Genomic DNA, 24,947 nt, shown 5'->3' with positions numbered 1-24,947 from the left:
GCATCATGCCCGAACAATTGGTCCAGACGACCCCAGCGCACGCAAGACCCACACTTCTGCAGACGATAAGAGATGCGATAGGCAGCTAGTGATAGTGTAATCCCCGGAGAAAAAAAGTTGGGTCAAATTTTCGACAAGAATTGGGGGATCCAACTTGACCTCCCGGTAGACAGATCTGGTGCCCACACGCAACAATCCAGCTCCAAAATGCCACTATTACAGCCCCCAGAGCAGCATATACCCTTAGAACCGGCAGCAGTGACCAAATCTGCTGTTGCAGAGACCACGTCAACGGCGTGGATCCACCCCCATCTCGAGCAAGGGGTCGACCCCTACAAGGGCCGGCAGCTGCGGGCGGCCCAGCCCATCCCGCGCGGCGAGGTGGTGCTGGTCGACACGCCCTACGCGGTGATCCCCGCGGTCGATGACCCCCGGACGAGCGAGGCGCTGCTGTGCAGTCACCCCCCGTGCAGTCGGCGGATGGCGTGCCGTGCGGAACGTCTCGCGTGTCCGCAGGGCTGTCTGGGGGATGTGATGTGGTGCAGTGCCGCCTGTAAGGCCGCAGACCACGCCCGCCATGCGTTCGAGTGCACCTGGCTCAAGCGGTTCGCTCCCTCCATTCGCGAGAAGCGGGGCGAGTATGAGTTCGGGATGCTGTGGTTGATTGTGCGGATCCTTGCCGCGCGACACGTTGAACTGTTTGAGGACAGGAAGTCGACGACGACGACGACGACGACGACGACGGATGAGCAGGTGGCTTCTGGCCCCGGGTTCGCCCAAGGCTGGCAGGCGATGCGGTCCTTTTGCGGCTCGGAGGACTCGTGGTCGCATGCGCAGGTGCGCGCGTGGACGGCGCTCGTCAAGAAGTACCTGCGCCATGGGCCGGTGCTACCGCACCACCTGCCGGACAGGGAGGTGCTCAAGCTCATCTGTCAGGAGGAGGCCAACTCGTTTGGCCTGTACCCGCGCGAGACGGGGCTGTACCCCGTGCCGCCGGATGCCCTCGACCGGGGCGAGCAGTTCGGCGCGGCGGTGTATCCTCGTGCGGCCATCGCGAATCACTCCTGCGGACCGAATGTGAGTTCTTCTGGACAGGAACACCTGCATAGCTGCTAATCTGAGCGTAGATGACGCATAAACCCGACCAGCACGGTCGGATGATCTTCACGGCGGCCAAGGATATCGCCGCTGGGGAAGAATGCTGTATCTCGTATTTCGACCTGACACAGTTCACGGACCTCCAGACTCGACGAGAGCGTCTGCAGACCCTGTTTCGATTTGTGTGTCGGTGTTCAAGATGTGAGAGTGAGGAACCGCCGGTCGAGGAGGTTGAATGGGTGGCGATGCCATTCGGGGATGATGAATAGAGTGATGTTTGGGCAGCAGGCTGGTCCTGTTATCATGATGTTAGAGCGATTTGTCATTAGAACTGCATTATATTCCATGAAATCAGCGACACCGTCAACTGGAGGCGATAAGTGAAGTCATACCAAGACAGCATCTGCACGTCGACCACCACATCCCTGCTCATAGGCCGAACCCCGCTATCGCACCCCACCATCGCGCTTACAGGGGGGAAAAGCAGATATAAATGTCCACAAAGCAAGTCCCGTGTAAAATGTCACACGAATGCAGATCGCAATGCAAGACCAGTCCCGGACGGAATCGACAACGACAAAAATCCCCGATACGGTGGTCGAGGAGGCCCACGTGCTGTCCGCGGGGTCGCAGCATCTGCACCGCAAGCTGCGGGGTAGAGAGGTGCAACTCCTCGCGGTGGGCGGCGCTATCGGGACCTGTAAGTCTCCGATACAGTTGAAAACCTGTAGTGACACTCACAAGGATAGCCTTGTTTGTGCAGATGGGCGCTGTACTGCCGAAAGGCGGACCAGCAGGCCTGCTGCTGGGATTTGCGGCATACGGCACAATTATTCTCGCTGTGAATCAATGTTTTGGTGAGGCTCACGCTAGCAGCAAGCGGATTGTGACTAATAGCTTATCGCCAGCGGAAATGGTGTGTTATCTGCCCATACCGTCGCCGTTTGTTCAGCTGGCAGGTCACTGGGTCGACGATGCCCTAGGCTTTGCCATGGGGTGGAATTTCTTCCTCACGATGGGTGAGTATTTTGCAGATAGTGCATTCGGCGGCTGACAGTGACCTAGCTCTCGGGATTCCATACGAGATTGTCGCAATCAATGTACTTCTCACGTATTGGACGGATCGCATACCGGTGGCGGCAGTCGTTGTCATTGTCATGGTGATCTATGGGTACAGCATCCCCGTCTATCTGATAGCGAGTGCTAACACTCGCAGCATTCTCAATGTTTTGACCGTCCGATACTTTGGAGTGGCCGAATTCTACCTCTCCATCTGCAAGATTATCTTGATGATAGGGTTGATCTGCTACACCTTCGTGACCATGGTCGGAGGGAATCCTCATCACGATGCATATGGCTTCCGCTACTGGAAGGACCCGGTAACCAAGCCCTAACAACTTGGCCACCTACTAGTCACTCACACCATACCAGGGTGCCTTCGTCTCATACCTCGCCGCCGGAAACACCGGTCGCTTCTGCGGCGTCCTCGCATGCATGATCCAGGCGTCGTTCACGTAACCCATCCTAGTCTCATCCCCGCTAAGACATTCTAACCGAGTCCCAGCATGGTCGGACCCGAATACATCTCGATGACCACCGCAGAAGCCGAACGGCCACGGGTGGTGATGCATCGGGCCTTCACCTCCTTCGTCTGGCGCCTGATGGTCTTCTTCATCGCCGGGGCCTTATGCATGGGGATCGTGCTGCCGTACAACGACCCGACCCTAGCCGCGACGATCGCAGGAACACGTAAGGGGAGCGGAACCGGCGCAGCGTGAGCCTCCCTCCCCTCTCCCTTCCCCCCATCACGCACAATCACTAACCCAGACCCCAAAAGATCCCCCTACGTGATCTCCATGAACAACCTCTCGATCCCCGTCCTCCCCCACATCGTCAACCTCCTCATCCTAACCTCCGTCCTCTCCGCCGGCAACAACCTCGTCTACTCGGCCTCGCGCACGCTGCACGGGCTGGCTCTGACCGGCAAAGCCCCCGCCCTTCTGGGGCGATGCACGGCCCGCGGCCTCCCGATCTACGCGATAGCCCTAACCATGGCCTTCTGCTGCCTTGGCTTCCTCCAGGTGCAACACGCCTCCGCCACCGTCCTGAACTGGCTGGTCAGCGTCATCACCGCATCCTATCTCCTGAATTACCTGGGCACGTGTGTCACGTATCTGCACTTCTATGCTGCCTTGAAAGCGCAGGGCGTGGATTGGGCCACGCTCCCGTTCCGAGGGTATCTCCAGCCGTATGCGGGGTGGTTTGCTGCCTTCGGGACCGGGGTAATGGTGTTGGTGCTGGGGTGGGAGGTGTTTCTGGACGGGCGGTGGAGTACCGAGACTTTCGTGTTGGATTATGCGATGATTGCGGTGTTTGTGGGGTTGGGGGCTGGGTGGAAGGTGTTTAGACGGACGGGGTGGGTGCGGCCCGAGAGGGCGGATTTGGGGGTTGGCGGGTTACGGGCGGAGGTGGATGAGTATGAGCGGGTGGTTGGGGATGGATTTAAAAAAAGGAAGGGGGGGTGGAGGTGGTGGGTGGTCGATCGGTGGTTCGAGTAGATGGGTTGGCCGGTAGGGAAATGATGCGTATGGTCGCGGGAAAGGGGTGCGCAGGTGTGATCGAGAGGCATTCGGAAATACTGGTGAGCGCTGCCCACGGACTGAGTGGATCAGGGAGTACAGTTTGGATCTCATAAGCATGTCAAACATAACATCTTCACAACGATATGAATCCGCGGATTATGCCAGAAGGATGGTTGAGTAGGGTGAGTATTTGGGTGTCACATCTCTGACCCTGGAGACATGATTGTGCATGGTCATGCTGCCTGCTTACAGTACCCCTATGCGTGGATTGGGGTCAATTGGGCGGGTCCAGGTTGAAAAGCGTGGAAGACGTCAGGTGCTTTACTTTCCAGGCTAGAGTTGTAATCAACCCCTCTCGTCGATTGACCATGGTTTGGCCCACCGTAACCACCCGGAGGTAGCGCCTTGGAGAAGCCCGACGCCGGGGTGGTGCGATACGCTGCCGCTGGTCATCAATCCAAGTCAAAGTGTAGTGGGTCCATGGTTTGAGGACTTCTGGGACCCACGGGATCACATCATAGATGCTTATGTGACTAGCCATTTTCGGATGTAGGGCTCGAAGATCCTGAAGCTGAATCCATAGAGCATCCCAGGGTCAGCTGACGTGCATAGACGTATCTATGAGACTTTAGATCTCTCTGCTGGCGCGCGGTTTCACTTGTCTCACTATTATCATTATTGTGAACAGTTGCAGTGATGTCTACGACCTCTTCCAACCCGACAATGCTTCCCACTATCCAACTCGGCGCAAATGGGCCTCTGGTGTCCGCGCAAGGTGAGCGGTGACCGGTAACCTCCTTAATCTGCATCCTCGCACAAGACTGAACGCATGATTGTAGGTCTTGGCCTCATGGGCCTTTCCATGTTCTACGGAGTCCCGATGCCCGATGAGGAACGGCTACGGTTTCTCGACGAGGCGCATGCTCGGGGGGTCACCTTCTGGGACACGGCGGACGTGTACGCCGACAACGAAGACATTCTCGCGCGGTAGGTACAGTACAGCCAGCGGTGTTGAACGAGGACCAAGAAAAGAAAAACCCCTCTCCGCCCCATCTTCCACAGAAACCCTGCTAACCACACGAGCGACCCAAAGCTGGTTCCAACGCAGCGGCAGGCGGCAGGATATCTTCCTGGCCACCAAGTTCGGCATCCAACAGCGGCCGGGACTCCCGTCCAGCATCCACAATGAGCCGGGGTACGTGCGCGAGGCGTGCCTGCGCAGCCGCGCCCGGCTGGGTCTCGCCGACGGCGATGCGATCGATCTCTACTACTGCCACCGCATCGACCCGGAGCAGCCGATTGAAGTGACGATGCGCGCGATGAAGCAGCTCGTCGACGACGGGCTGGTCAAGCACCTGGGGCTGAGCGAGTGCTCCGCGGCGACGCTACGGCGCGCGCACCGCGTCCACCCCGTCGCCGCGGTGCAGGTGGAGGTCTCGCCCTTCGCGGTGGACGCCTTCCACAACGGCCTTCTGCGCGCCTGCGAGGAGCTCGGGGTCGCGGTCGTGCCCTACTCGCCCTTCAGCCGCGGGTTCCTCACGGGGAAGATCCGCAGCCCCGACGATTTCGACGCGACCGACCGTCGCCGCATCCTGCCGCGGTTCTCGGCGGAGAACTTCCCCAAGAACCTGGCGCTGGTCGACCGGCTGCAGGCGCTGGCGGCGCAGAAGAAGTGCACCGTCGGCCAGCTGAGCCTGGCGTGGCTTGGCGCTTCGGTCAAAATGGTCGTTCCCATCCCGGGGACGACGAGGATTCGGAACTTGGAAGAGAACGTGGGGAGCTTGGACGTTCAATTGAGCCCGAAGGAGCTGGAAGAGATTAATGCGGTGATCCAGGCCGCTGAGGTGCAAGGCGACCGTCATCCAAGCAGTATGATGCCGTATCTTTACGTCGATACGGTTGCTCTGAGCGAGTAGCTGTGCAACTCTTGGGGGAGGTTACGCCCCGTCAGGTGAATTGCCTCACCCTGTAAAAAGGACCTGGCATCGTCGATGACTTGAAATGGAAATTTGCTTTCTTGCTTGCTTCTTGCCTCCTTCGCAGTAGTATCTTGATCAGTAGAGGCCGTAGTTTGTGCCCCGTCTCCAAAAGTATGCCCTTGACTGGTCGGCACCATGGATATCTCGAATACTACAGCCCGCCAGCTCGGGTAGAGTAACTCTAGATGTTTGACTCTGAGTCTGATCTAATTCTCCCTTTGACTTCTGAGGGAAGTTTTCAGCCCCACCGAATTTTACTTGACAGTCAGTCCCAGAGAAAAGTACCGTGCTTGCTCGTCGTATTGATGGTGACGATGACGTGTTGCACGAGTACAGTACGTGTGCATACTGGAGGCAGAATGGGGATGACTTGCGCCTGAGACTCATTCAACCTTCTGCGTCACTACCGCCACAAGAATCGGACCTTTTTGAAATTGAAGTCGGATATAGGGGGTAACAACTGCCCTAACTCCATCTACCAGGAATTGGTATGAAACGAGCAAGGAGCATACGTGAATGATGTCAGCACCGCCTTGGAGCAGGAGCGAGCGAGCGGGTCTGACTTCCCGCACGCTGACAGGCTAACCCATTGAGGGCGAAGACCCAGACAGCTTACCCAGTAGCTGAATATACTTCGAAGGCGTGGACAGATCCGGCAGTGAAATACAGAGTCGGAACAATGATGCTGACAATAACGTAAACAATTCCGACTGAAGCTTTTTCATTGCTTTCTACCATGGGTGATTGATTGACATCCCTCCCACCCCGCGCCCCATATAAAACGACCCAATGCCCCTCTCCTCCCACCCCGATCGAGGACCTTTGACTTCAAATAAAATCTTCCACATCCCCCCTTCCCCTCAGTCATCTACATCTTCCTCGCGACACTTACGATGCCGGACACCGCCCCCAAATTCGAAGGGTGGATGGGCCTGGACCCGAATGCCGCCCAAGGGCAACTGGTTTGGCGGGAGTTCCAGCCAAAGCCCTGGGAGGAAACAGACGTCGACATCCGCGTCACTCACTGCGGCGTCTGCGCGTCCGACCTCTGTGTCTTGCGCAGCGGCTGGGTAGGTTTGTCCCCACTGTCGGAATTCGACCGCGTCGTTGACTCCTCTTCTCTCAAACACATAGCGTCCGACCCCGTATCCGTGCTGCGTGGGCCACGAGATCGTGGGGATCGTCGTGCGCGTGGGAGCGCAAGTGCCGCCGGCGCAGGGGCTGGCGATCGGCGCGCGCGTGGGCGTGGGCCCCCAGAGCGACTCGTGCCGCGGGCGCGTGGGGGACGGCCACTGCGTCGAGTGCAGCACGGGGAATGAGAAGTACTGCACGCGGCTGTGGACGGGCACGTACGCAGGCCGCTACCTGGACGGCAGCCTCTCGTACGGGGGCTACGCGACCTTCCACCGCGTGCCGGCGCACTTCGCGATCCGCATCCCCGACGGCATTCCGTCCGCGGCGGCAGCGCCGATGCTGTGCGCGGGCGCGACGGTGTATGCGCCCCTCAAGCAGTACGGCTGCGGGCCCGGGCGCCGGGTCGGCGTCATCGGCGTCGGCGGGCTGGGCCATTTCGCCATCCTCTTTGCGCGGGCGCTCGGCGCCGACTGGGTCGCCGCCTTCTCCCGCCGGGCGGCCAAGCGCGACGATGCCCGCGCCCTCGGGGCCGACGTCTACGTCGCCACGGCCGAGGAGCCCGACTGGTCGACGGCGGCCCACCACGCCGGCTCCCTGGACCTCATCATCTCCACCGTCTCCTCCAACACGCTCCCCCTGGCGGATTACCTCAAGCTGTTGCGGCCCAATGGTGCGTTCGTGCAGGTCGGTAACCCGGAGGACGGTCCGTTCACCCTCGCCGCCGGGGCATTGATCGGGAGCGGGCTGCGACTCTGCGGGTCGAAGATTGGAAGCCCGGGCGAGATCCGCGAGATGCTTGCTTTGGCAGAGGCTAAAGGCGTGCGGCCGTGGATCGAGGAACGACCGATGAAGGAGGCTAACCAGGTGATTTTGGATATGGACCATGGACGGGCGCGGTATCGTTATGTATTAGTGAATTAAACGCCACAGAGAGTCAAATGATTGTGTTTGTGTTGTGTCTCAATGCTAGACCACGGTAACCCATCTCAATACGCTTGTTGTAACGAGCTCTGACCGAAGTGGAAGGGCCACGAAACGCGGGCGCATCAACTGGCACTCGGCAACATTAGTCAAGGCGCACCAGGGGCAAGCAGTTCACCCCCCTCGATTATGTGCACGCAAGAGATGATGCAGGTGCTTTGCAATCCTATTCATACGAATACGTCTCCACGGTACGGGGGGCCTTCGAGATACTGTATAGTTACATCCTTCTGCCACGAAGGAAACGAGTGAAACCAGCAAGAAGCGGCGAAGAATGTCACCGGCTGCAGAGCCGCTTGTCCCCGCGTAGGGCCCTCCATGTATTGGTCGCCCGGAACAGGTCCGGGCAGTCCTTGACCGTCCATCCCCATTTGCGGACGAAGGCGTCCGACATCTCCCAATTGGCGATGTCCCACGGCGGGCCCCAGACGATCAGCGCCGGGTCCTCCTTGCCGGCGGTCCAGAAGCCCATGATGTCCACGCACAGTTCCTCGTCGTCGAACTGATCCCCGGCCACGATCAGCCGGTCGCGCATCCGGGGATGCGGGAAGAAGTCCAGCCAGGGGTGGTGTGGCACCGCCCGCTGGATGGCGGTCGGCTGGAGATGCTTGGGCAGGGCGCGGTCGAGGGCGGCGGCGGCGCTCGGCTGCAGGGTGGCAAAGGCCGAGGTGGCATCCGGGTGCATCCAGCCCCTGATGTCCGTCATCCCGAGAGCGTTCAGGTTGGCGGCCAATGCACGGTAGACATTCAGTTTGACCAGCGTGAGCAGCTGGTCGACCTGGGGAGTCCCCTGCATGTAGTGCCGGTACGCGGCCAGCTCGAATTGGCGGGCCCGTTCTCCGCCGTGGGGGGGCGCCAGGCGGCAAACAATGGCATCCCGCTGGAATTCGCTAGTTTGGTAGAGGGCATGATCGGAACTATGAGAGGAGGAGGGAGGAGGAGGAGGAGGAGGGAGAGTACTGCTGGCCTGCATTGCGCCACCGTCCCCTGTGATGGGAGCGGGATGGTGACTGCTTAGCGACCCGATGACCTTCCAACGCCGAGGTCGCGCGGGTTCGCTCTTCTGCACACTCTGCCTCATGCCTAACAATAGTATGGTTAAGAAAACACGGACTGATGCGAGCCACCGGGAGAGGGGGGAGGGCCTACGATAGGTGCGTTGATTCACGCGATTCTGTATCTTACGTCTCTCAGCCCTCATATCCAGGTGAGGCAAGTCAGCGGCGTTAGAGTCTGTCATTGTTAGTTTGTTGGAGATTTTCCGCCCTTCTTCTTTTTTTCATTTATTTTTTCTTTTCTTTTCCCCGTTTTTTGTTTTTTTTTTTTTCCCTCTCTATTTGGCGTTGCTTATTAGTAAGTGAATTGTGAAACGCTGGTTTGTGGTGTACTGTAGATAGGAGATGGATGATGGGGGCTGACCTCAAGCCAGGAGGGAAAGGGAGAGGGAGAGGAAGAGGGAGAGGGAAGGAAGGGGGTTGAGAAGAAGAGATGCTGGGCGGACGGAGGGTTCGATGATGCCTTGATGCGGGGGCAGTGGGGTAGTAAGGCAGTAAGGCAGAAAGGCAGCAATCCTTCAAGGTTCCCTGGTCCAGCTTCTGTTCTGCTTACGCCGCTAACCCCATCGGGTTAACGGTTAGTGACGGCTACCTAACCTAGTAGAAGCCTCTCGACGCCTGAGGATTTGCCCCAATTTCTCCGCACAGCAGCGTTGCACAGCACTTTCCCCTACAGCAACCTAAAAACTCAATAAGCCAGTGTAAAGCTACTTTCGGTCCATGCGGCCTTTCAAGATGGATCCTCAAATTGTACTGAATATACTGAAAGGTATTCTTTTTCTGGTATGATCAAAACCAAGAGTCTCTCAACACAACACAACACTCAATGGGAAAATAATAATACATACTTGTTACGGAGGCTGGTGGCAACTACCCACCACGGTGTTCGAATGGGTCCAGACGTACTTGACTCAAATTCAATGTGGTGCGAGAGGGTTTACCAACCCTGTTGGATCTAGCTAACATGTGAGATTCAGAACCATCCAGTCCACAGCATCCAATTTAAGCCTTTGCCACTATCCCCGGCCTCCCGGCGGTCAACCTCATCCGAGCAGCCCCAATCGTCGCTCCTCCCGAGAGGGTCAGAACGCCGCTATACACCCAGACCATATTCGCACCATGAGAACCCAGGATCGAGCCGGCGATGGGAGTCCCGATCAACAGCGCCACGCCCAGCAGCGTGAAACACATCCCCATCCGGGTCCCGGTCACTCCACGGTGAGGGGACAGCATGACAAGGATCGGGCCCATGAGCGAGACCAGGGACCCCGAGAAGAACCCATACAAGGCGCAGATGGCTAACAAAGACCCCTGCGTCTGCACGGCGATGATGCACAGGACCAGAAGACCGGAACTCAACGCACAGAGAATCAAGATATTCAGCGACCCGATCCACTGGGACAGATATCCCGGGGCCAGACGTCCCAGGGTCGATGTGGCATTCATGATCGGCACCAGGTAGAACGCCAGGTGTTCCGAGGTGAGATGGTTCTGGATCGCCACGGACTGGAGGTAGTAGAACGGGGTATAGAGACCCATGAAGCAGAGGAAGAGCCCGATGACAAACAGAGTGTACGGGGCCTCGCGGAACGCGGGCCAGTCGATCAACTTCCGGCGACTGGCGGGCAGGACGCGGACCCGGAGCACAGCGCAGGAGATGCCCAGGCCGAAGAGGGCCACGAAGCCCGCAACGCGGATCGTCCAGCCAAATCCCACTCGGCCCAGCAGCTCGCGGATCAGAATCGGATAGATCACGCCGCCGATGCTCGACCCGGAGGCGGCGATGCCAATGACCAGCGGCAGTTTGGTGGTAAAATAGGTCGAGAGAATCGCAATGCTGGGGACGAAGATCAGGCCGGCCCCAATGCCCACGCAGAATGACTGCGCAAGCAGAACCTGCCAGAAGCTGTGGCATAGACTAAGCATCATATGGCCGAAGACGACGAGGAACGAGCCGATATACAGCAAGGGTATGACGAACCCAGCGTCGTAAATGGGTCCGGTCAACACGCCGAGGAACATGATCAAGAAGGACTGCAGCGAGCCGATCCAGGAAATGGTCGATGAAGGAGTTCCCTGGAGCAACGTCTCCTCGTAGAACGTCTCGAAAACTCCATAGGAGTTGATCAGACCCCTGGCGATGGATCAGTCTTGCTTCCAACGATGGGCCAAGCAGAAGTAGCACCTACCAGGTATTGAAGAATAGAAAGAAAGACCCAACCACCTGGAGCCATGCCCGACAGCCACCATTGGGCGGGTCCTGGGTCCTGGGTTTTGAATCAGAGGCCATCGCAGATGATGGCTCGCTCGATGCACCCGAGCCTGGAGCAGCGATGGTGGTACTTTGGGTTGAAAGTGAGGAAGTCATGATCTATAGTCACACTAAGTCACAACCCTTAGGTCGCTGGTAAGGCGGGTAACTTGACTCCAAGGTGAATGAATGTATCTGAAGTGTTTGATCCGAGACACCGTACAGTACCTTAAATATTCCACCAAGGAAGGGGTTCTGGACAGGACTTTCTTCGGTCGTTTGCCTCCCACTGCAGACGAGTGAATAATGGAATCTCTCCCTTTTGATCTTTTTTGGTTTTTTTCCTTCTTGACCCGATGGGAATCATGGATTGATTGACACCAGCTAGGGTTCGGGTCTGATCGCTTACGGGACTAGCCCAAAACGGCACTCAACGGCCCCGGCCGGGGAGGAACCAAGTTCAGCAAGAATGGCGGCAAATGGGCTAGAAAAGTTTGAAAAAGCTTACAACGCGTATCGGTGCTTGTTCTGCTAACTCCTAATACCGGGCATGATCGCATAGGATGACAAGTACTGATAGACAGATTAACGATCGACGCTGTTGGCCTCAATTAGTTCGCTCGAGATTGCCGAACAAACCGTGGGTCAGTCAGTCTGCGTGATTCTCCGTCTCTCAACTAGGCACATCTCGTCAAGTAAACACATGAGAATGCAGACCAGCCCCTGGCTCTTGCTTCCGCATTCTCGTTCTCCGTCATTGCACGCTCTGCTGTGAGCATACCTCGCAATCCCAGGGTCTACCAAGGGTTATACCAAACTCGATGCACTATCCACACAAGAAGCCTAGGATGCTGTATGCCATCGGGTGTTTTCTCTTGCTAGGCACCAGCGATGTCCGCAGGATTGCTGGAGATGTTGCACACGACTGGCCCGGGGATGGCACTCGTGAGAATCCGCAGATCATATCGTGGCCCCCGACTGACCGATTGAATGCCCGGAACTTCGCCGCCCCCCGCAAGGCCATCATCATAGTTCTGTCAGGGCTCTCAACGCTCTCCGTTGCCTTTGCGTCCAGTGCCTACTCGGGAGACCTATCCTCCGTTTGCGAATACTTCGGCGTCTCCGACGAGGCTGCCACGCTGGGGCTGTCGTTGTATGTCCTCGGGTTCGCCATCGGACCATTGCTGTGGGCACCCTTGGGGGAAGCGTTTGGCAGGAGGGTCTTGTTCTTAACCACCTTCAGCCTCTTCACCGTCTTCAACGTCGCAGCAGCCGTCGCGCCGAACTTCGGCTCGTTGGTTGCATTCCGCTGTCTGGCCGGCATGTTCGGCAGCTCGCCTCTCACCAACTCCGGCGGCATTGTAGCCGACCTCTACACTCCGGAAACGAGAGGCCTGGCGGCGGTCTGCTACTCGGGGGCAACCTTTCTCGGGCCGGTCCTGGGGCCGATCGTGGGCGGGTTCCTTGGCGAGACACGAGGCTGGAGATCCATTGAGGGACTGCTCGCCATCTACGCCGGGGTGATGCTCGTGCTGGGGCTTCTGTTGGTGCCCGAGACCGTCGGGGATGTGGTGCTTCGGCGACGGGCCGCCGCGCTCACCAGACAGACAGGCAGATTCTATATCACGAGCGGCGACCACCGGAACCCTCCCGGATCGCTGGCCGAGAGATGTCGCGTTTCCATGACCCGTCCTGCTCGACTCCTCGTCCGCGAGCCGATCGTCATGGTCCTTGCCGCCTACATGTCCTTCATCTACGGCACCACCTACCTGCTCCTCGCGGCTCTGCCCATTGTCTTCCAGCGCGTCCGCGGATGGAGCCCGGGAGTGGGCGGCCTCGCATTTCTCCCCATTGCGATCGGCATGCTGTGCGGCACCGCGTTCATGGTCATCATCAACCGCCAGTACGCACGGCGGTGCCGAACGTCCGAGAGCGGCCGGTTGCCCCCCGAAGCGCGTCTGCCCTCCGGCAAGGTCGGGGCGGTGTTGCTGCCCGTGGGTCTCTTCCTGTTCGCCTGGACCAATGCGCCCTCGGTGCCCTGGGTGGTCTGTATGCTGGGCACCGCCTGTTTCGGATTCGGGAACATCTGCGTCTCGCTGGCGTTGGTCAACTACCTCGTCGACAGCTATGTGAGCTATGCAGCCTCGGCGCTGGCGGCGGCGACGGTCCTGCGCTCACTGTGCGGCGCCGCATTCCCCCTGTTCACCACCGCCATGTACAACGGCATCGGCATCCACTGGGCAAGCAGTGTCCCAGCCTTCCTGTCGCTGGTCTGTCTTCCCGCGCCGTTCCTCTTGTCCACGTACGGCGGCCGCATCCGCCAACGTTCCAGGTTCGCCGTCGCAATCGACGACGGCAAAGTAGCCTAATGCTGGGCTGCTAGCAGCTGAGGCGTGTCGTATGATGCTTTCAATGAGATTGATCTACTTAGTTATTGGGAGAAAATTATATATAACACGAGTTAACCAGTCGTCCGCTCCCGACTTAGTATATCAAGCATAAAAAAGCCCATTCACTTCCAACACCTCGCTTTTTCTTTCCCCGCTAAAGCGTCAGCCCAGGCGGTCTAGCGGATTGAACTCCTAGACTACCAGCTTGATATCCTTGCCATGACCAGAGATTTGAGATGGATGCTACGGAGACATTGGCCAGGGGCCTAAGCTACACGCTGACAGAGCGCCCCAGTGATACTGAAGAGCGAAGTCTTAATCATACCTCGACGCTGCATACTCTCCCCTCTGTCTGCATATAGATATCACCCAAGCAACGAAGGACAAAAACTACCCCCCCGCGCCTCACAACTCCCCCACCAGCATCGGCAAGACCACCCCCCTTGAAAACTTCCAAATATCACCACTAATATCCGCCGCCCACGCCGACCCGGTCCAAAACGTATTCATCTCCCCCTGCAGCGCATACAGCCTCTCGTAGAACCCATTCTTGATGTCCTCCCCGGACACCTGCAGGTTGTACGGCGCATGGGCCGCGAAGGCCACGAACGCCGGCGCGCCCGTCCCCGGGAACCGGTCCGGGTTCTCCCGCTGGATCCGCCGGATATCGTCCAGCATGTGGTGGCGGACGGCGGCCTCGCTGATCGGGAACGGGTCTGCAGACTGCCGTAGGTGGCGAGCTTCAAGCCGGGCAGCCGGGCGGGGATCAGGCTGTACGTGTCCGGCAGGTAGGGGAAGGAGTACATGGTGTGGTTGGGGGCGAGGTTGAGGATGCCCGCGGTGGGCGGGAGGCGCGTGCCGTTGACGAGGCCCACGTACAGGCCTGTGCTGATGTAGCGGGTGAAGAGGGAGTGTTCGGTCGGGGTGAGGCGGAGCCAGGGGTCGAGGAGGGCGGGGTTGGGGGGGATGGCGATCAGGAGCCTTTTGGCTTGGATGAGGGTGAGCTTTCCATCGGTCGTGGGGGTTCGGACGAGGAGGGTGATTTGGTGCGTTTCGCTGGTATTCGTAATCGTGGGCTCGCGGTGGGCGTACACCACCTCGGCGGAGAGGAAGAGGCTGGAGGTCGACGACAGCTCGGCTTCGGCGCGTCGGTACAGCTCGATGACGGTGTGGTTGGCCGGGGTGAGCACGGTGGACGTCAGCACCCCCTCGACCAGCTTCCGTGGCAGCGCGCGGAAGACCTCCAGCACCGCGTTGGAGAGGAGATCCCCGACCCCCGCGTTGAGCAGGAACATCGTCGGCACCGCCGCGTGGATCTTGTACTTGTCCACGAACCGCCCGAACGGCATGTACAGGTCCTCGGGGATGGGACTCGGAAGAAAGATCCCCTGCTCCAGCTCGGGGTATCGCGCCAGCTGGGCAAAGTAGGTCGCGAACGCGGCCAGCACCTCCTCGCGCGACGGGTTGTAGCTGGGGACCGCTGTCTTTCCGGTGCGGAAGTCGTAGGTGGACCAGGTGATGTTGAACTGCCTGATCTTGACTAGAGGGATGTCAAAGCGTGCGAAGTAGTCGTTGACCACGGAGGTGTTCTCGAAAAGTGCGAATCCATAGTCCATCGCAATGCCTGTCCCGGGGTCCACGTAGGTCTCGACGTGGCCCCCGAGTCGGTCTTTCTTCTCGATCACGATGACGGACTTGCCTTGGTCTTGAAGGCTGATGGCGCAGTATATGCCTCCTGCGCCTCCGCCGGTGATGGCCACATCTCGTTTGATGATGTCAATATCTCCAGCAAGGGTGGGGGGGGTTGACTTAACGATAGTCACCAAAAGCGAGGTCAGAAACAAACTGAGGATGGTGTGCATAGCTGGGTTTGCTTTCGAGGCGATCTATATCAAGCGAGTTGACAGAGGGTGAAGATTCTCGGAAGAGAGAAGTAGGACATGTCAGAAGATGGTATATAGATGGGACTATAGGGGCCATCTGTTGATGTACAGATCCCATCACCCACCCATGCATGGTCATCCCTAGTCATCGACAGCTGTTCTCAACATGGTGTAATAATCGGAAGATTACTGACCAGCAATCTCTCATTATCATCGGTCCACGCATCACAAAAGTATGTCCGCATCATCAGACCCCATCTATCCTGGTCAACAGATATCAAATCCAGACAATTGCTTGGTTAGCTGTCTATCAGGGTCCGAATGGAAGTCTCGAGTTACACGAGGAGGTGTAACCTTTATGCGAGTGTGGTCGTGGTTAGGCAGGGACGTGCATGATAGCCCTATAGGAGATAACCACATGCAGGACGCACAGCATATGCATTCTTCGAGATTGGGGAATTTGTGGCTTAATATTCTCCGATCCATGTAACCGAGCCTATAATAGCATCGAGGGCAACGGGGCATTGTGATGCAGTTGGCAGCAATCGCAATGCCCCTGCATTCATGTTGTCTCTCGATCATTATGACCAAATCGTACATCAGTCTTGGAACCACAGGCAAGATCGTTAATCAAGAGAGCTATTCATTTAAATGCACAAGCAATAACAATAAATCCAAAGCCTATCCTTGACAAAACAAAGCGATCTCTATCCCCCACCCTTCCCTTCACCATCTAATGTAAACCCTCCTTCCCTTCAACCCCGGTACCTCTCAGCCCCACCCCTCAACCCTCAACCCAACCCTCCCTCCACCCCCTCCCCCCCTCCAAAGCAACCCTACTGCTCCAACCCACACTTCCCCACACACTCCCCCACAACCAACGCAGCCTCATCCGGCACCAACCCCCGAATCCTCCGTACCTCCTCCGCGCCCACGCCCCCCAAAGCCCTCCCCACCACCTCATCCGGCAACGCAAACAACCTCGCCGAGACCAACCCCACCGCAAACTCCTCGGAATTGAACGCCGCCGTGAAGTTCGCCGCCTCGCAGTCCGGGTTCACCTGCGTATGGAACGATCCCGCCGGGTAGATCGTGACCGTGCCCGGGGTCAGCTCCGTGCTGACCACGCGCTGGTTGCCGGTGGCGTCGACCACGCCCGTCTCGGGCACCATGTAGCTTTGGATGCGGCCTGAAGTTAGAGCGAAGAGTTCGGTGGCGCGGGGGTGCAGGTGGAGGAAGGACATTGTGCATGCTTTCTATGGTTAGTGTGGTGGTTGGTTTGATAAGGGGGGTGGGTTGGGTTGGGCTGTGTTTGGACTGTGTATGGGTTGGGCTGGAGATGTACTATACCTGGTAGCTGGGAGATGCTGAAGGAGAGGCCGACGCCGACGAGGGCGGGCCAGTTCTGGCTGCTGGCTATTGGGAGGGCGGTTTCGTTGTTGGAGTTGGTGGCGCTGAAGTCGTAGATGAAGTCGGTGTCGTTGGGGAGGAGGGCGTAGCGCTCGGTTGCTCTTTGGCTTGGTCAGTCTTGGTCTGCTCGGGGGGATGGGTCAGGGTAAGGGGCAGGGGAAGTACGTGTTTGCTAGTTTTAGTTGAGCTGTTATAGGTAGGTCGGAGGTTGCGCGTGAGGTGAGCGACTGTGATGGTGCTGCTTGGCTTGAGAAAGCGAGGGTGAGGGCCATCGCGAGGATGGAATGGAAGGTGGACTTCAGATACATGGTGAAAGGGTTGGTATAGAAGTCAGATATGGTGTTTGACGCGGTAGGCAGTTGTGTTGTGCTCTTAATGCTAACCTGATGCTGTAGGGATGGGCGGGAGATTCGCTGCTTTATATGCTCTTGAGGCTCTATTGTTTCTTATTCTCTGGTACAATGTCGACATTCAATGGCCAAGATATCCCAACTCACGGCGCATATACTCTCTTACTGTCAAAGAGCGTCAGTATACGCAAGCACAGCCACAGCCTCAAGCGGAGCGTATTAGTCATACGCCGCTCTCTCAGCCCTACCTCCCGCCAGCGCAATGCCTGCATCTCACTCACTTGGCATGCAATCATGCTTGGCAATTCACCGATGCTTCGCTTGGTAGATTCTGCAGATGGTTGTCTTGCTGACGAGACTGGAGTTACGGGGTCTCGATGGGTAGCGCATTGTGCTTACTGTGCGAAGACATTCGCATGCTTTGAACAGCCATCTGCATGTATTTGGAATCCAAGCACCCGATTCTATCCTCTACATGTCGTAAGACTCACGAAGCACTGGGCTAAGCTCCCGCTTGACCAAATACATACTCTCCGGCCACCACGTCTCCCCCGTCTCCGCCAAGCCCAGCAAATCCTGCGTCTTCAACACAGCCAACACCTGCCCCAACTCCCACTGGCCGATCCCCCCGATCCACCACACCCCGTCCAGCAACATGACCAGCACCAACCAGTGTGCAAAGATATCCATCGCCAGGACATGCGTCGCCGTCAGCGCCCCCACCTCGGCGGAGGCGGAGCCTTCCATCCCCATGGACGAGGAGTCAAGAACCGACTGCACGAGGCCGAGATACTCGGTCGGCGCTTTATTGAGGAACGACATGATGATCCGCCGGAGGATCTGCGGCGCCTCCATCGACGTCACGCTGATCATGTACTTCGCGACCCAGGGAGAGACGCGCGCGAGTTTGTGCAGGGCTAGGGCCTGGGTTTGGGGACTTGTTGCGGGGGTTCGGCGTGGGGTGAGTGCTGCTACGGCGCAGTGCTCGAGGATGGAGACTGTTTCGATGGATGCGTGGAGTTGGGCCATATTGCTGGACCGGTTCGAATTCTCCAAAAGAGTGACTGTGGTTTCTGCTCTCTTGCGCAGACGTTCGAAGGCTTGGGTGTAGGTTGATGCCACAATGGGCAGGAAGAGACGTTTTGTGTGCTCGGAGGGGCCGTCTTGGGGGGACAGGACCCCCGGGATGTTTAGGGCTGTGCTAGGGAGACTTGGCTCGGTATGCATGACCGGACTAGCTCCGTCCGTCGCATTCACAATGTCATTCAGCACCGCGGTAGATGCCGTATGTGCTGCACGGGTAAACGAAATCCACTGCGAGTGCTGTGGCAGCAGCTCACCCGGCAGCCGCTTGCCCCGCTGCTTGGCCGTAGCGGCTAAGTGGACGCGGATAGAGTGGCTGGCCGAGGCGTACAGCACCATCAGGGCCGCATTGGCGAGAACGTAGTCGTACATCTCCGGGCTCTGCATGGCTTCCTGGATGTGGCGGAGGGACGCACGGTGGTGGCGCTCGGCTAGCCCCAGTAACTCGCGGATCTGCAGGAGGCTCTGCGGCGTCGGGGCTTGCTTGGCTATGTCGTGGGACTGACATGCTGCTGCCAAGGCGAGCAGTGAGGACATGACCGCCTTGCTTCTGAAGGCGAGATTTGGTACGCCGACGGAGAGTGCGTAGAGGTCGAGCTGATCGACCGGGATGATGTGGCTCGTGTGCGTGAGATAGTGGGCTAGGAGGCTCAGCTCGGTCGCATCGAGGGAATCGGGGGACTGCGGCCCCAGCTGGAAGGGGTCCAGTCTTGCCTCATCCGTACTAGAGCGCGAATGGGAGGCAGTTCGTCGATGATGATGGTGATGATGTGAGGGTGAGCCGGGAGACTCGGGCCCGGAGATTACATGCAAGTCGGAGAGGGGCGAATGGGCCGCTGACTCCGGCTCTTCTGACAAATTGCCATCGCTGAGAGGGAACGGATATCGGCAAGTATACGAGCGCTTGGTGCATCTGGAGCAACTGGGTCTCTTTTCGTCGCACTGGGGGGAATTGACATCAGCACCGTGCGGCAGAGCCGTAGCATGCACTGTACAATACCTTCTTCCGCTGCTGCTTGCACCTGAGGCACCCATTCCGGGATTTCTCGTGCGTTCTTCGGAGTCTATATCCGCTAACTTGCAATGACTGATTGGCCATAACGTGTGGCATAATAGGAAGCGCGCTAGAGGATTGTGCTCAGTCGCATGGCGAATGTGGATTGTCGGTGGGCGGGGGAGGAGGGAGGAGGGAGCGTATTAGTAAAGAAACCGGGGGCGAGGCTGAGTCGACTGGCTTCGGCGTCCGCCCCGCCAGCCAAGATGCGCCCAGCAAATTCAGCACCTTCACCCTCGTGTTGCTCGTCAGCAAGAGGCTCTGCCTAACTTAAAACAAGGTTATTTCAAATACTTCCTTGGGGGGGTTCTCTTCCATTGTATGGATGAGTCAGCTGTTGGGCGCGATGGCCAGGCAACGATGCAAAATGCAATGCGCATACACGTTTCCACGGGCTTGGCACTGCGAATCTGATCGGTCTGCCCACAAATCTCTGGTTACCATGGTATCAGATATATCAGAGCCTCAGGGTCCATGATTTGGAATTGCAGGTCCCGTGTTGACCACCCCGATCGTGGCTGTAACAAAAGTGTGTCAACCAGGTGACCGTCCTCGGGATGATCGGATAACAGGAGAAAGAACTGATTGAGGCCATCAACCGATCAAGAATGGTGAGATAGCTTCATTGTTTACCAGAAGTAGATTCGATGTATCACTCCTTCGAGCGACGATAAGAAGCCTAGACTCACTCTGTCCCGCAGCTCCACTTCCAAGCCCACTTACCTAGTTACATCCAACGACAGGGCAAAAGGCTACTATACAACAAGTACTATCATCTAGAATCTGACCAGTAAGACTCACACACAGAAATGAACGGGTCTAATCATATTTCAGTCTATCGGAATATCTATAAACTAATGAGGACTATCTTCATTCGAATCGAAATGCTCGCGGGCCCACGGGCTCCGCAGCCGTATCGCCCTCCCCTTGTAAAAGAAGATGAATGGTATCGGGACCAGCAAGATCGCAATGAATCCCAGCAGACTCGACGCCCACTCGTAGTCCAACTTGTTGTACATCTGCGTCGCGAACAGCGGGAACCCGGCGCCCACAACGTTCCGCACCAGAATGACCCCCGCCAGCGCCGAGGCTGAGTACGTCTGGTAGCTGTCGACCACGTAGTTCAGAATACTCAAGATCACAATATACAGGCCCGCCCCAAAGAAGACCGAGGCGATGACCGGGACGATCCAGTGCACCGAGGCGTAGCTGGTCCAGCCGAACCAGAAGAGACTGATCGGGATCAGCAACGCGCCCAGGCGGGCCATCCACATGCGGGCTTCGGGGACACTGAGGCCATCATGCGCAGCGACGGCGCGGCGGTAGTAGTGTTCTTGCAGCGGGTGAGCGGCAAAGGCGAGGAAGGGGCCGATGGCGATGCCCAAGAAGCAGAGGCCTTGTTGGCCGACGTTGAAGCCGTGGCCGTGGGGAGCACCAAACACGAGAGGAAAGGCTTCGTTGAAAAGGTAGACGAGGCCGTAGAGGAAGCCATTGAAGATGGCCGAGAAGAGCGTGATGGGCTCGGTGAACAGAAAGCGGACGGGCCGCGTCAAGGTGATGGCGAGCAACTGGTGCAGCCCCTTGCGGTTGTCGCCATGGATGTCGTCCAGCGACTCCGCCGACCGCAATCCTTCCTTCTCCATCTGGCGACGGATCTTGGCCGTCTTGCGCTGCAGGCGGATGGAGTGGCGGGTCTCGGGAATCGTGAAAACTAGCACGATCCAGAAGCCACCGCTGATGGCCATCATAATCCAGAAGATCCACCGCCAGCCCAGGTCGAGGCCGATGTACCCGCTCATGACGAGCGCCAGGGGAGGACCCGCGGTGCTGCTGAGGCCGTACACCGCCATAGGCCAACCACTGTGGTCTCGCTCCCACAGATCACTGATAGTACCTCCGGTGTTGGTCAAGGGGGCACCACCAGCCAAGCCGGCGATCAGACGACACACAAGAATGGTACCAATGTTGGGAGCCAGTGCCAAGGGCAACTGAAAGATACACAAGATGAACCAGGAGACAATGTAGATCGGCTGGCGGCCGAAGTACTCCGACAAGGGGGCGAGTAGGACAGGGCCCACGGCGTAGCCCAGGACGTAGAGGGACAAGCATAAGGTGGTGACTTCACTCGAAACGTGGAAGTGATCGGCAATTTGGGTGGCGCCAGAGGAAAAAGAACCACAACACCAGGTGGTAATGACATTGAGCATGCTCACGAATACGGTGATGTACCACTTGCGCCAGAAGCCCCAGCAGCGCGGATTGTCGGGGTCATGGTGGTCAAAGGTGATGCGCAGCGGCAGGGCAACGTTCGGTTGTTGGCGGGCGCGGATAATTGCCTCCTCAGCCGTCACCACAACGGGCAGCGACTCATGCTGCTCCGTCTTCTCCAAATCCTTGTGGTTCAAAGGGGCAGCCATCATGGGCAGGAAGAACCAGAGCGGAGATGCGAGAAGCACAGAAAATCCAGGAACCGATGGGTTTATGTTTGGGAGGGCAGAGTCTTAAAACTGAAAGAGCCAAGTCATTTTTGGGGTCGCCGGTGACGTTTCTGCTAGCATTGCTGCTGGCCTGGTTTGAATTTCTCCGGTGAACAGATGACCGAGTGGCCAGGCCAAAAGGTGGGCGGGGTGGGTCCACGAAAGTTCTCCAGAGAGAATGGATGCACAGATGCATGGATGGATATGGAGAATCTCCATGCTCTAATCTTCAATGGTCAGTCGGCAGACATTCTGCTGACTTGGGGGGGGGGCGGGGGGGAAGGGAGTTCCGTGGGGATTGGAAAGTTGGCCGCAGACGGAAAACAAGCCTCGGACAAGCTTTCTTCCCAAGATGAAGTGGCGTAACTTCAAGGTTGAGGAAGAGAGGCAAAGGACTTTAGCCTAAAGTCCGGCTATGAAAACACCCACAGTTGATTGGTGCACGTATATGGGGAGCGATGAGTCATCCCCGCACCCCGGGGGGTAAAGAGCCTGCCTGCAGTGGTCAGGTGATGTCAGGTGATGTCAGGTGATGTCAGGTGATGTCAGGTGATGTCAGGTGATGTCAGGTGATGCTCACCCAGAGCAAGATTGCCGATCGAAGTCTTGCTTCCTTCCCTGATGCAATCATCGGTGAACCGCCGCCCCTCGGCAGTCGGCATGGTCAAGATAGATACGCTGATAACCTGACTACCGGACAAGTAAAAAAGACTCACCTGTCTTCCCCAAAACAAGCATTCTGTTACGCAATGAAGCATTTCACCCCACGGCCCACCCTCCATATCCTCTCCTCCTCCTCCTCCTCCCACCTCACCTTCCCCAAATTCCAGCCTCGGTCAGACTGGGGCCCCTCTTTTTTCGTTTCGGTTTGCTAATCTACATTGCTCATCGTCATCGTCTCTCCGTCTTTCCCGAGGGGCCAATCCGGTCTTCGGGCACTGCTGACTGATTCACGCTCTGCCTGGGGCCGGTCACGGCTTTCTCCTCGGTCCGAGTCACTCCTCGTTTCCATGCCTGCTTTAGGCCAAGGGAAGGTTTGCCGGTGTGACACCCAGCTTCACAGAAACAAAAAACAACAGGCCAGCTTTTTGGTCCGGTCGGAGACTGTTTCGCGCTCGTGTCTGTCGCTCAGTGACTCTCCTCCGATCTTCTCCCGTGACGGACAGGACATTGTCAGGCCACGGCTTAGTCGAAACACAAGGCGGATACACACTCAGGTACCGTGTCCCCCTGCGGTCGGGCATTGTGCAGATGGGAAGGATGCGTGTGTGGCCATCCGGAGACCGCCGTGGCGCAAGTATCACGGTGGTGAGATGAATGGTGGAACAGCACCAAGTCATGCAACCGTCCTATCCAGAGAGAATTGGGCAAGCTACGAGCGTTTCACCCTCGCACACCTGGTTTTCTCCTGTCCCGGTTTGATCTCCATCATCCCGACGTCGACTGTCGGTCCCGGTTCATCGTCGTCATCCCTTGATCTTTCCATCGCGTTCAATCTTCTTCCTTTCGTACACTGGACTCCGGTATAGAGTCCAGGTTCGGTGGGTGCTTAGCACAACACCGTACTGTACACACGCGCGTATCTCTCAGTGCTGCATTGGCGCTGTGTTGTCGCACTTGTCGTCAGACACATAGACACCGATCTGTAGCAAACCGAAGCACACGTATGACATTAGACTCATGGCAACACAAGCCTCACGGAGTAAATTACCGGACCGTGGCCCCCATTGTCAAACATAGGAAATTCACAGCAACACACGCGCAACAGGGACATGTCTAGGGCCCAGCATATCCCTCAGAACCGGATATAAAGGCTCAATCGCTCCTCTCTCGGAGCTCAACAACAATCACCAACCCATCCGCATCCACACCACAGATACAATCAACAGCATCAGCACTATGCGCTTCACTCTCGCCACCGCTTCGGTTCTCTCCCTCCTGGCTCTGGCCACGGCTCGCGTCATCAGGCGGGATATTCCCACCATCATCCAGGATCTGACTCAGGTCAACACCGACATTGGTTCTCTGAGTGCTGCCGTCTACAGCTACTCCGGAGGCTTGCCCGCAGCCCTCGAGATTCAGACTCAGGAGGCCGCCGTCGAGCGGTCCCTCGACCAGGCCTCTGCCGACGTCAACGGCACTGCGGTCTTCACGGCCTCGGAGAGTAGCCGGGTGACTGAGGCTCTGACCCAGTTGGAGCCGGTCATGCGCAGCTCCATCGCAGCTTTGGTCATGAAGGTTAGTCGCATCACCCCATGCATGCACTTCTCATGTTCTTTCATCTCGATCATTATCCATCTTTAATTCCAACCGTGGCCCACCATGATTCTGACCAATGTGTAGCGGAATCTCTTCATCACCGCCGGCGTGGGAAGCACCATCCGGACCAACCTCCATGCGCTTCGGGTCAAGACCGATGGTCTGTCCGTGGCCCTGCAGGCCAAGGCGGCCGGAGCCGACAAGGAAACCATCCGTCAGGGAACCGGTGATGTTGATGATGCGTATGACAACGCCATCGATGCCTATGACATGCAAATGTAGGGCCTGGTCCCATAGCTAGTCATGGCCATCCACGATGCCGGGTTGGGGGGATGGTATGGTTGGCATAGTGAGAGTCAGGACTCAAAATGAGGTGCAGACACTGTCGGAAGAGTTTGCTTGTTCGAGTATCGCACGGGTTAGTGAAAGTCAATCAGATTGTCTTTAAATGATCCCTCGGGACGACACTAGAGTAATGCAAGTTACTAGTCTCCTTCTGTTTGAGCTTTCGTTCCTTCATGTAATGGTTCTCGAGCCCCTATGCCAATGGGATGATATTCCTGCTTAGGCTTCTGCCAGTCATCATCGACTAAATCTGTAGACCTCAACCACACCTGGCTTGGAAGGACAACTGGGATGGTGAGTTTCGCCAAGTGACCTCGATGGTTGGTAGACAGTTCTCATGGCAAGAGTCTTTGCATCAGGCTTCACGGAGCTGCAGAATATCTCATTGGCTGTACCATTAAATCAGCAGTGTTGGCGGCTTTTGGATGATGCTGCATTTGTCAGTTGTACAATCATCGCCGCGCCACCATGTTACTGTGGCTGAATCGACCGGCGGAACAAGCCGATTGATGCCCTGTGACAACTCCAATCCACTGATGAGAATCCAGACAGATATGAGACCGCCAATCGTAGCAAAGAGAAAAGAAAATGTGGGAGGCGGGCTCCGGTCACATTC

At 57.4% G+C, this 24,947-nt stretch overlaps 11 protein-coding genes across 11 annotated transcripts; 5 read left to right on the top strand and 6 right to left on the bottom strand.

The window, feature by feature from the left end:
- Positions 1-207: 207 nt before the first annotated feature.
- Positions 208-3,656, top strand: BO66DRAFT_330822 (general amino acid permease; the record flags this gene model as incomplete). Its single annotated transcript, XM_025644064.1, has 10 exons — positions 208-1,077; positions 1,128-1,337; positions 1,636-1,798; positions 1,848-1,955; positions 2,007-2,117; positions 2,164-2,269; positions 2,315-2,477; positions 2,530-2,612; positions 2,663-2,872; positions 2,936-3,656. 10 exons carry the CDS (start codon positions 208-210, stop codon positions 3,654-3,656), a joined length of 2,745 nt encoding a protein of 914 aa, XP_025500570.1.
- A 941-nt stretch (positions 3,657-4,597) lies between these two features.
- Positions 4,598-5,612, top strand: BO66DRAFT_394447 (Aldo/keto reductase; the record flags this gene model as incomplete). Its single annotated transcript, XM_025647992.1, has 1 exon — positions 4,598-5,612. One exon carries the CDS (start codon positions 4,601-4,603, stop codon positions 5,594-5,596), a length of 996 nt encoding a protein of 331 aa, XP_025500569.1. The 3' UTR covers positions 5,597-5,612.
- An 853-nt stretch (positions 5,613-6,465) lies between these two features.
- BO66DRAFT_459158 (NAD(P)-dependent alcohol dehydrogenase) lies at positions 6,466-7,882 on the top strand. Its single transcript, XM_025652246.1, has 2 exons — positions 6,466-6,729; positions 6,794-7,882. Exons 1-2 carry the CDS (start codon positions 6,553-6,555, stop codon positions 7,712-7,714), a joined length of 1,098 nt encoding a protein of 365 aa, XP_025500568.1. The 5' UTR covers positions 6,466-6,552; the 3' UTR covers positions 7,715-7,882.
- A 169-nt stretch (positions 7,883-8,051) lies between these two features.
- On the bottom strand, positions 8,052-9,014 carry BO66DRAFT_441869 (bZIP transcription factor; the record flags this gene model as incomplete). Its single annotated transcript, XM_025651373.1, has 2 exons — positions 8,052-8,857; positions 8,924-9,014. 2 exons carry the CDS (start codon positions 9,012-9,014, stop codon positions 8,052-8,054), a joined length of 897 nt encoding a protein of 298 aa, XP_025500567.1.
- An 817-nt stretch (positions 9,015-9,831) lies between these two features.
- Positions 9,832-11,119, bottom strand: BO66DRAFT_330825 (major facilitator superfamily protein; the record flags this gene model as incomplete). Its single annotated transcript, XM_025644065.1, has 2 exons — positions 9,832-10,963; positions 11,019-11,119. The coding sequence occupies 2 exons, from the start codon at positions 11,117-11,119 to the stop codon at positions 9,832-9,834; spliced, it is 1,233 nt and encodes a 410-aa protein (XP_025500566.1).
- An 809-nt stretch (positions 11,120-11,928) lies between these two features.
- BO66DRAFT_459155 (MFS transporter) lies at positions 11,929-13,449 on the top strand (the record flags this gene model as incomplete). The annotated part of the gene is made up of 1 exon (XM_025652245.1): positions 11,929-13,449. One exon carries the CDS (start codon positions 11,929-11,931, stop codon positions 13,447-13,449), a length of 1,521 nt encoding a protein of 506 aa, XP_025500565.1.
- Positions 13,450-13,875: 426 nt separating this feature from the next.
- Positions 13,876-15,332, bottom strand: BO66DRAFT_459152 (FAD/NAD(P)-binding domain-containing protein; the record flags this gene model as incomplete). Its single annotated transcript, XM_025652244.1, has 3 exons — positions 13,876-14,170; positions 14,248-14,526; positions 14,563-15,332. 3 exons carry the CDS (start codon positions 15,330-15,332, stop codon positions 13,876-13,878), a joined length of 1,344 nt encoding a protein of 447 aa, XP_025500564.1.
- Positions 15,333-16,189: 857 nt separating this feature from the next.
- Positions 16,190-17,071, bottom strand: BO66DRAFT_441865 (germin family protein; the record flags this gene model as incomplete). Its single annotated transcript, XM_025651372.1, has 3 exons — positions 16,190-16,605; positions 16,704-16,864; positions 16,929-17,071. The coding sequence occupies 3 exons, from the start codon at positions 17,069-17,071 to the stop codon at positions 16,190-16,192; spliced, it is 720 nt and encodes a 239-aa protein (XP_025500563.1).
- A 513-nt stretch (positions 17,072-17,584) lies between these two features.
- BO66DRAFT_380923 (Zn(II)2Cys6 transcription factor) lies at positions 17,585-19,295 on the bottom strand (the record flags this gene model as incomplete). The annotated part of the gene is made up of 2 exons (XM_025645931.1): positions 17,585-19,138; positions 19,197-19,295. 2 exons carry the CDS (start codon positions 19,293-19,295, stop codon positions 17,585-17,587), a joined length of 1,653 nt encoding a protein of 550 aa, XP_025500562.1.
- Positions 19,296-20,104: 809 nt separating this feature from the next.
- BO66DRAFT_422689 (MFS transporter) lies at positions 20,105-21,973 on the bottom strand (the record flags this gene model as incomplete). Its single annotated transcript, XM_025650067.1, has 1 exon — positions 20,105-21,973. The coding sequence occupies exon 1, from the start codon at positions 21,668-21,670 to the stop codon at positions 20,105-20,107; it is 1,566 nt and encodes a 521-aa protein (XP_025500561.1). The 5' UTR covers positions 21,671-21,973.
- Positions 21,974-23,244: 1,271 nt separating this feature from the next.
- On the top strand, positions 23,245-24,498 carry BO66DRAFT_170406 (cell wall mannoprotein 1 family protein). Its single transcript, XM_025642297.1, has 2 exons — positions 23,245-23,965; positions 24,071-24,498. The coding sequence occupies exons 1-2, from the start codon at positions 23,627-23,629 to the stop codon at positions 24,266-24,268; spliced, it is 537 nt and encodes a 178-aa protein (XP_025500560.1). The 5' UTR covers positions 23,245-23,626; the 3' UTR covers positions 24,269-24,498.
- Positions 24,499-24,947: the final 449 nt, after the last annotated feature.

This window comes from Aspergillus aculeatinus, assembly GCF_003184765.1.
Source record: "Aspergillus aculeatinus CBS 121060 unplaced genomic scaffold BO66scaffold_48, whole genome shotgun sequence".
In the NCBI taxonomy this organism is placed as follows: domain Eukaryota; kingdom Fungi; phylum Ascomycota; class Eurotiomycetes; order Eurotiales; family Aspergillaceae; genus Aspergillus; species Aspergillus aculeatinus.
The sequence above is the reverse complement of the archived record's forward strand: the minus strand, read 5'-3'. Positions and strand labels throughout refer to the sequence as shown.

What these genes read in the sequence shown, in the direction of transcription:
- BO66DRAFT_170406 (XM_025642297.1), top strand. Translation starts at nt 23,627, where the DNA reads ATGCGCTTCACTCTCGCCACCGCTTCGGTTCTCTCCCTCCTGGCTCTG. An exon ending in TCGCAGCTTTGGTCATGAAG is followed by an intron (nt 23,966 to 24,070) that starts GTTAGTCGCATC and finishes ACCAATGTGTAG; the next exon opens with CGGAATCTCTTCATCACCGC.
- BO66DRAFT_459158 (XM_025652246.1), top strand. Translation starts at nt 6,553, where the DNA reads ATGCCGGACACCGCCCCCAAATTCGAAGGGTGGATGGGCCTGGACCCG. An exon ending in GTGTCTTGCGCAGCGGCTGG is followed by an intron (nt 6,730 to 6,793) that starts GTAGGTTTGTCC and finishes TCAAACACATAG; the next exon opens with CGTCCGACCCCGTATCCGTG.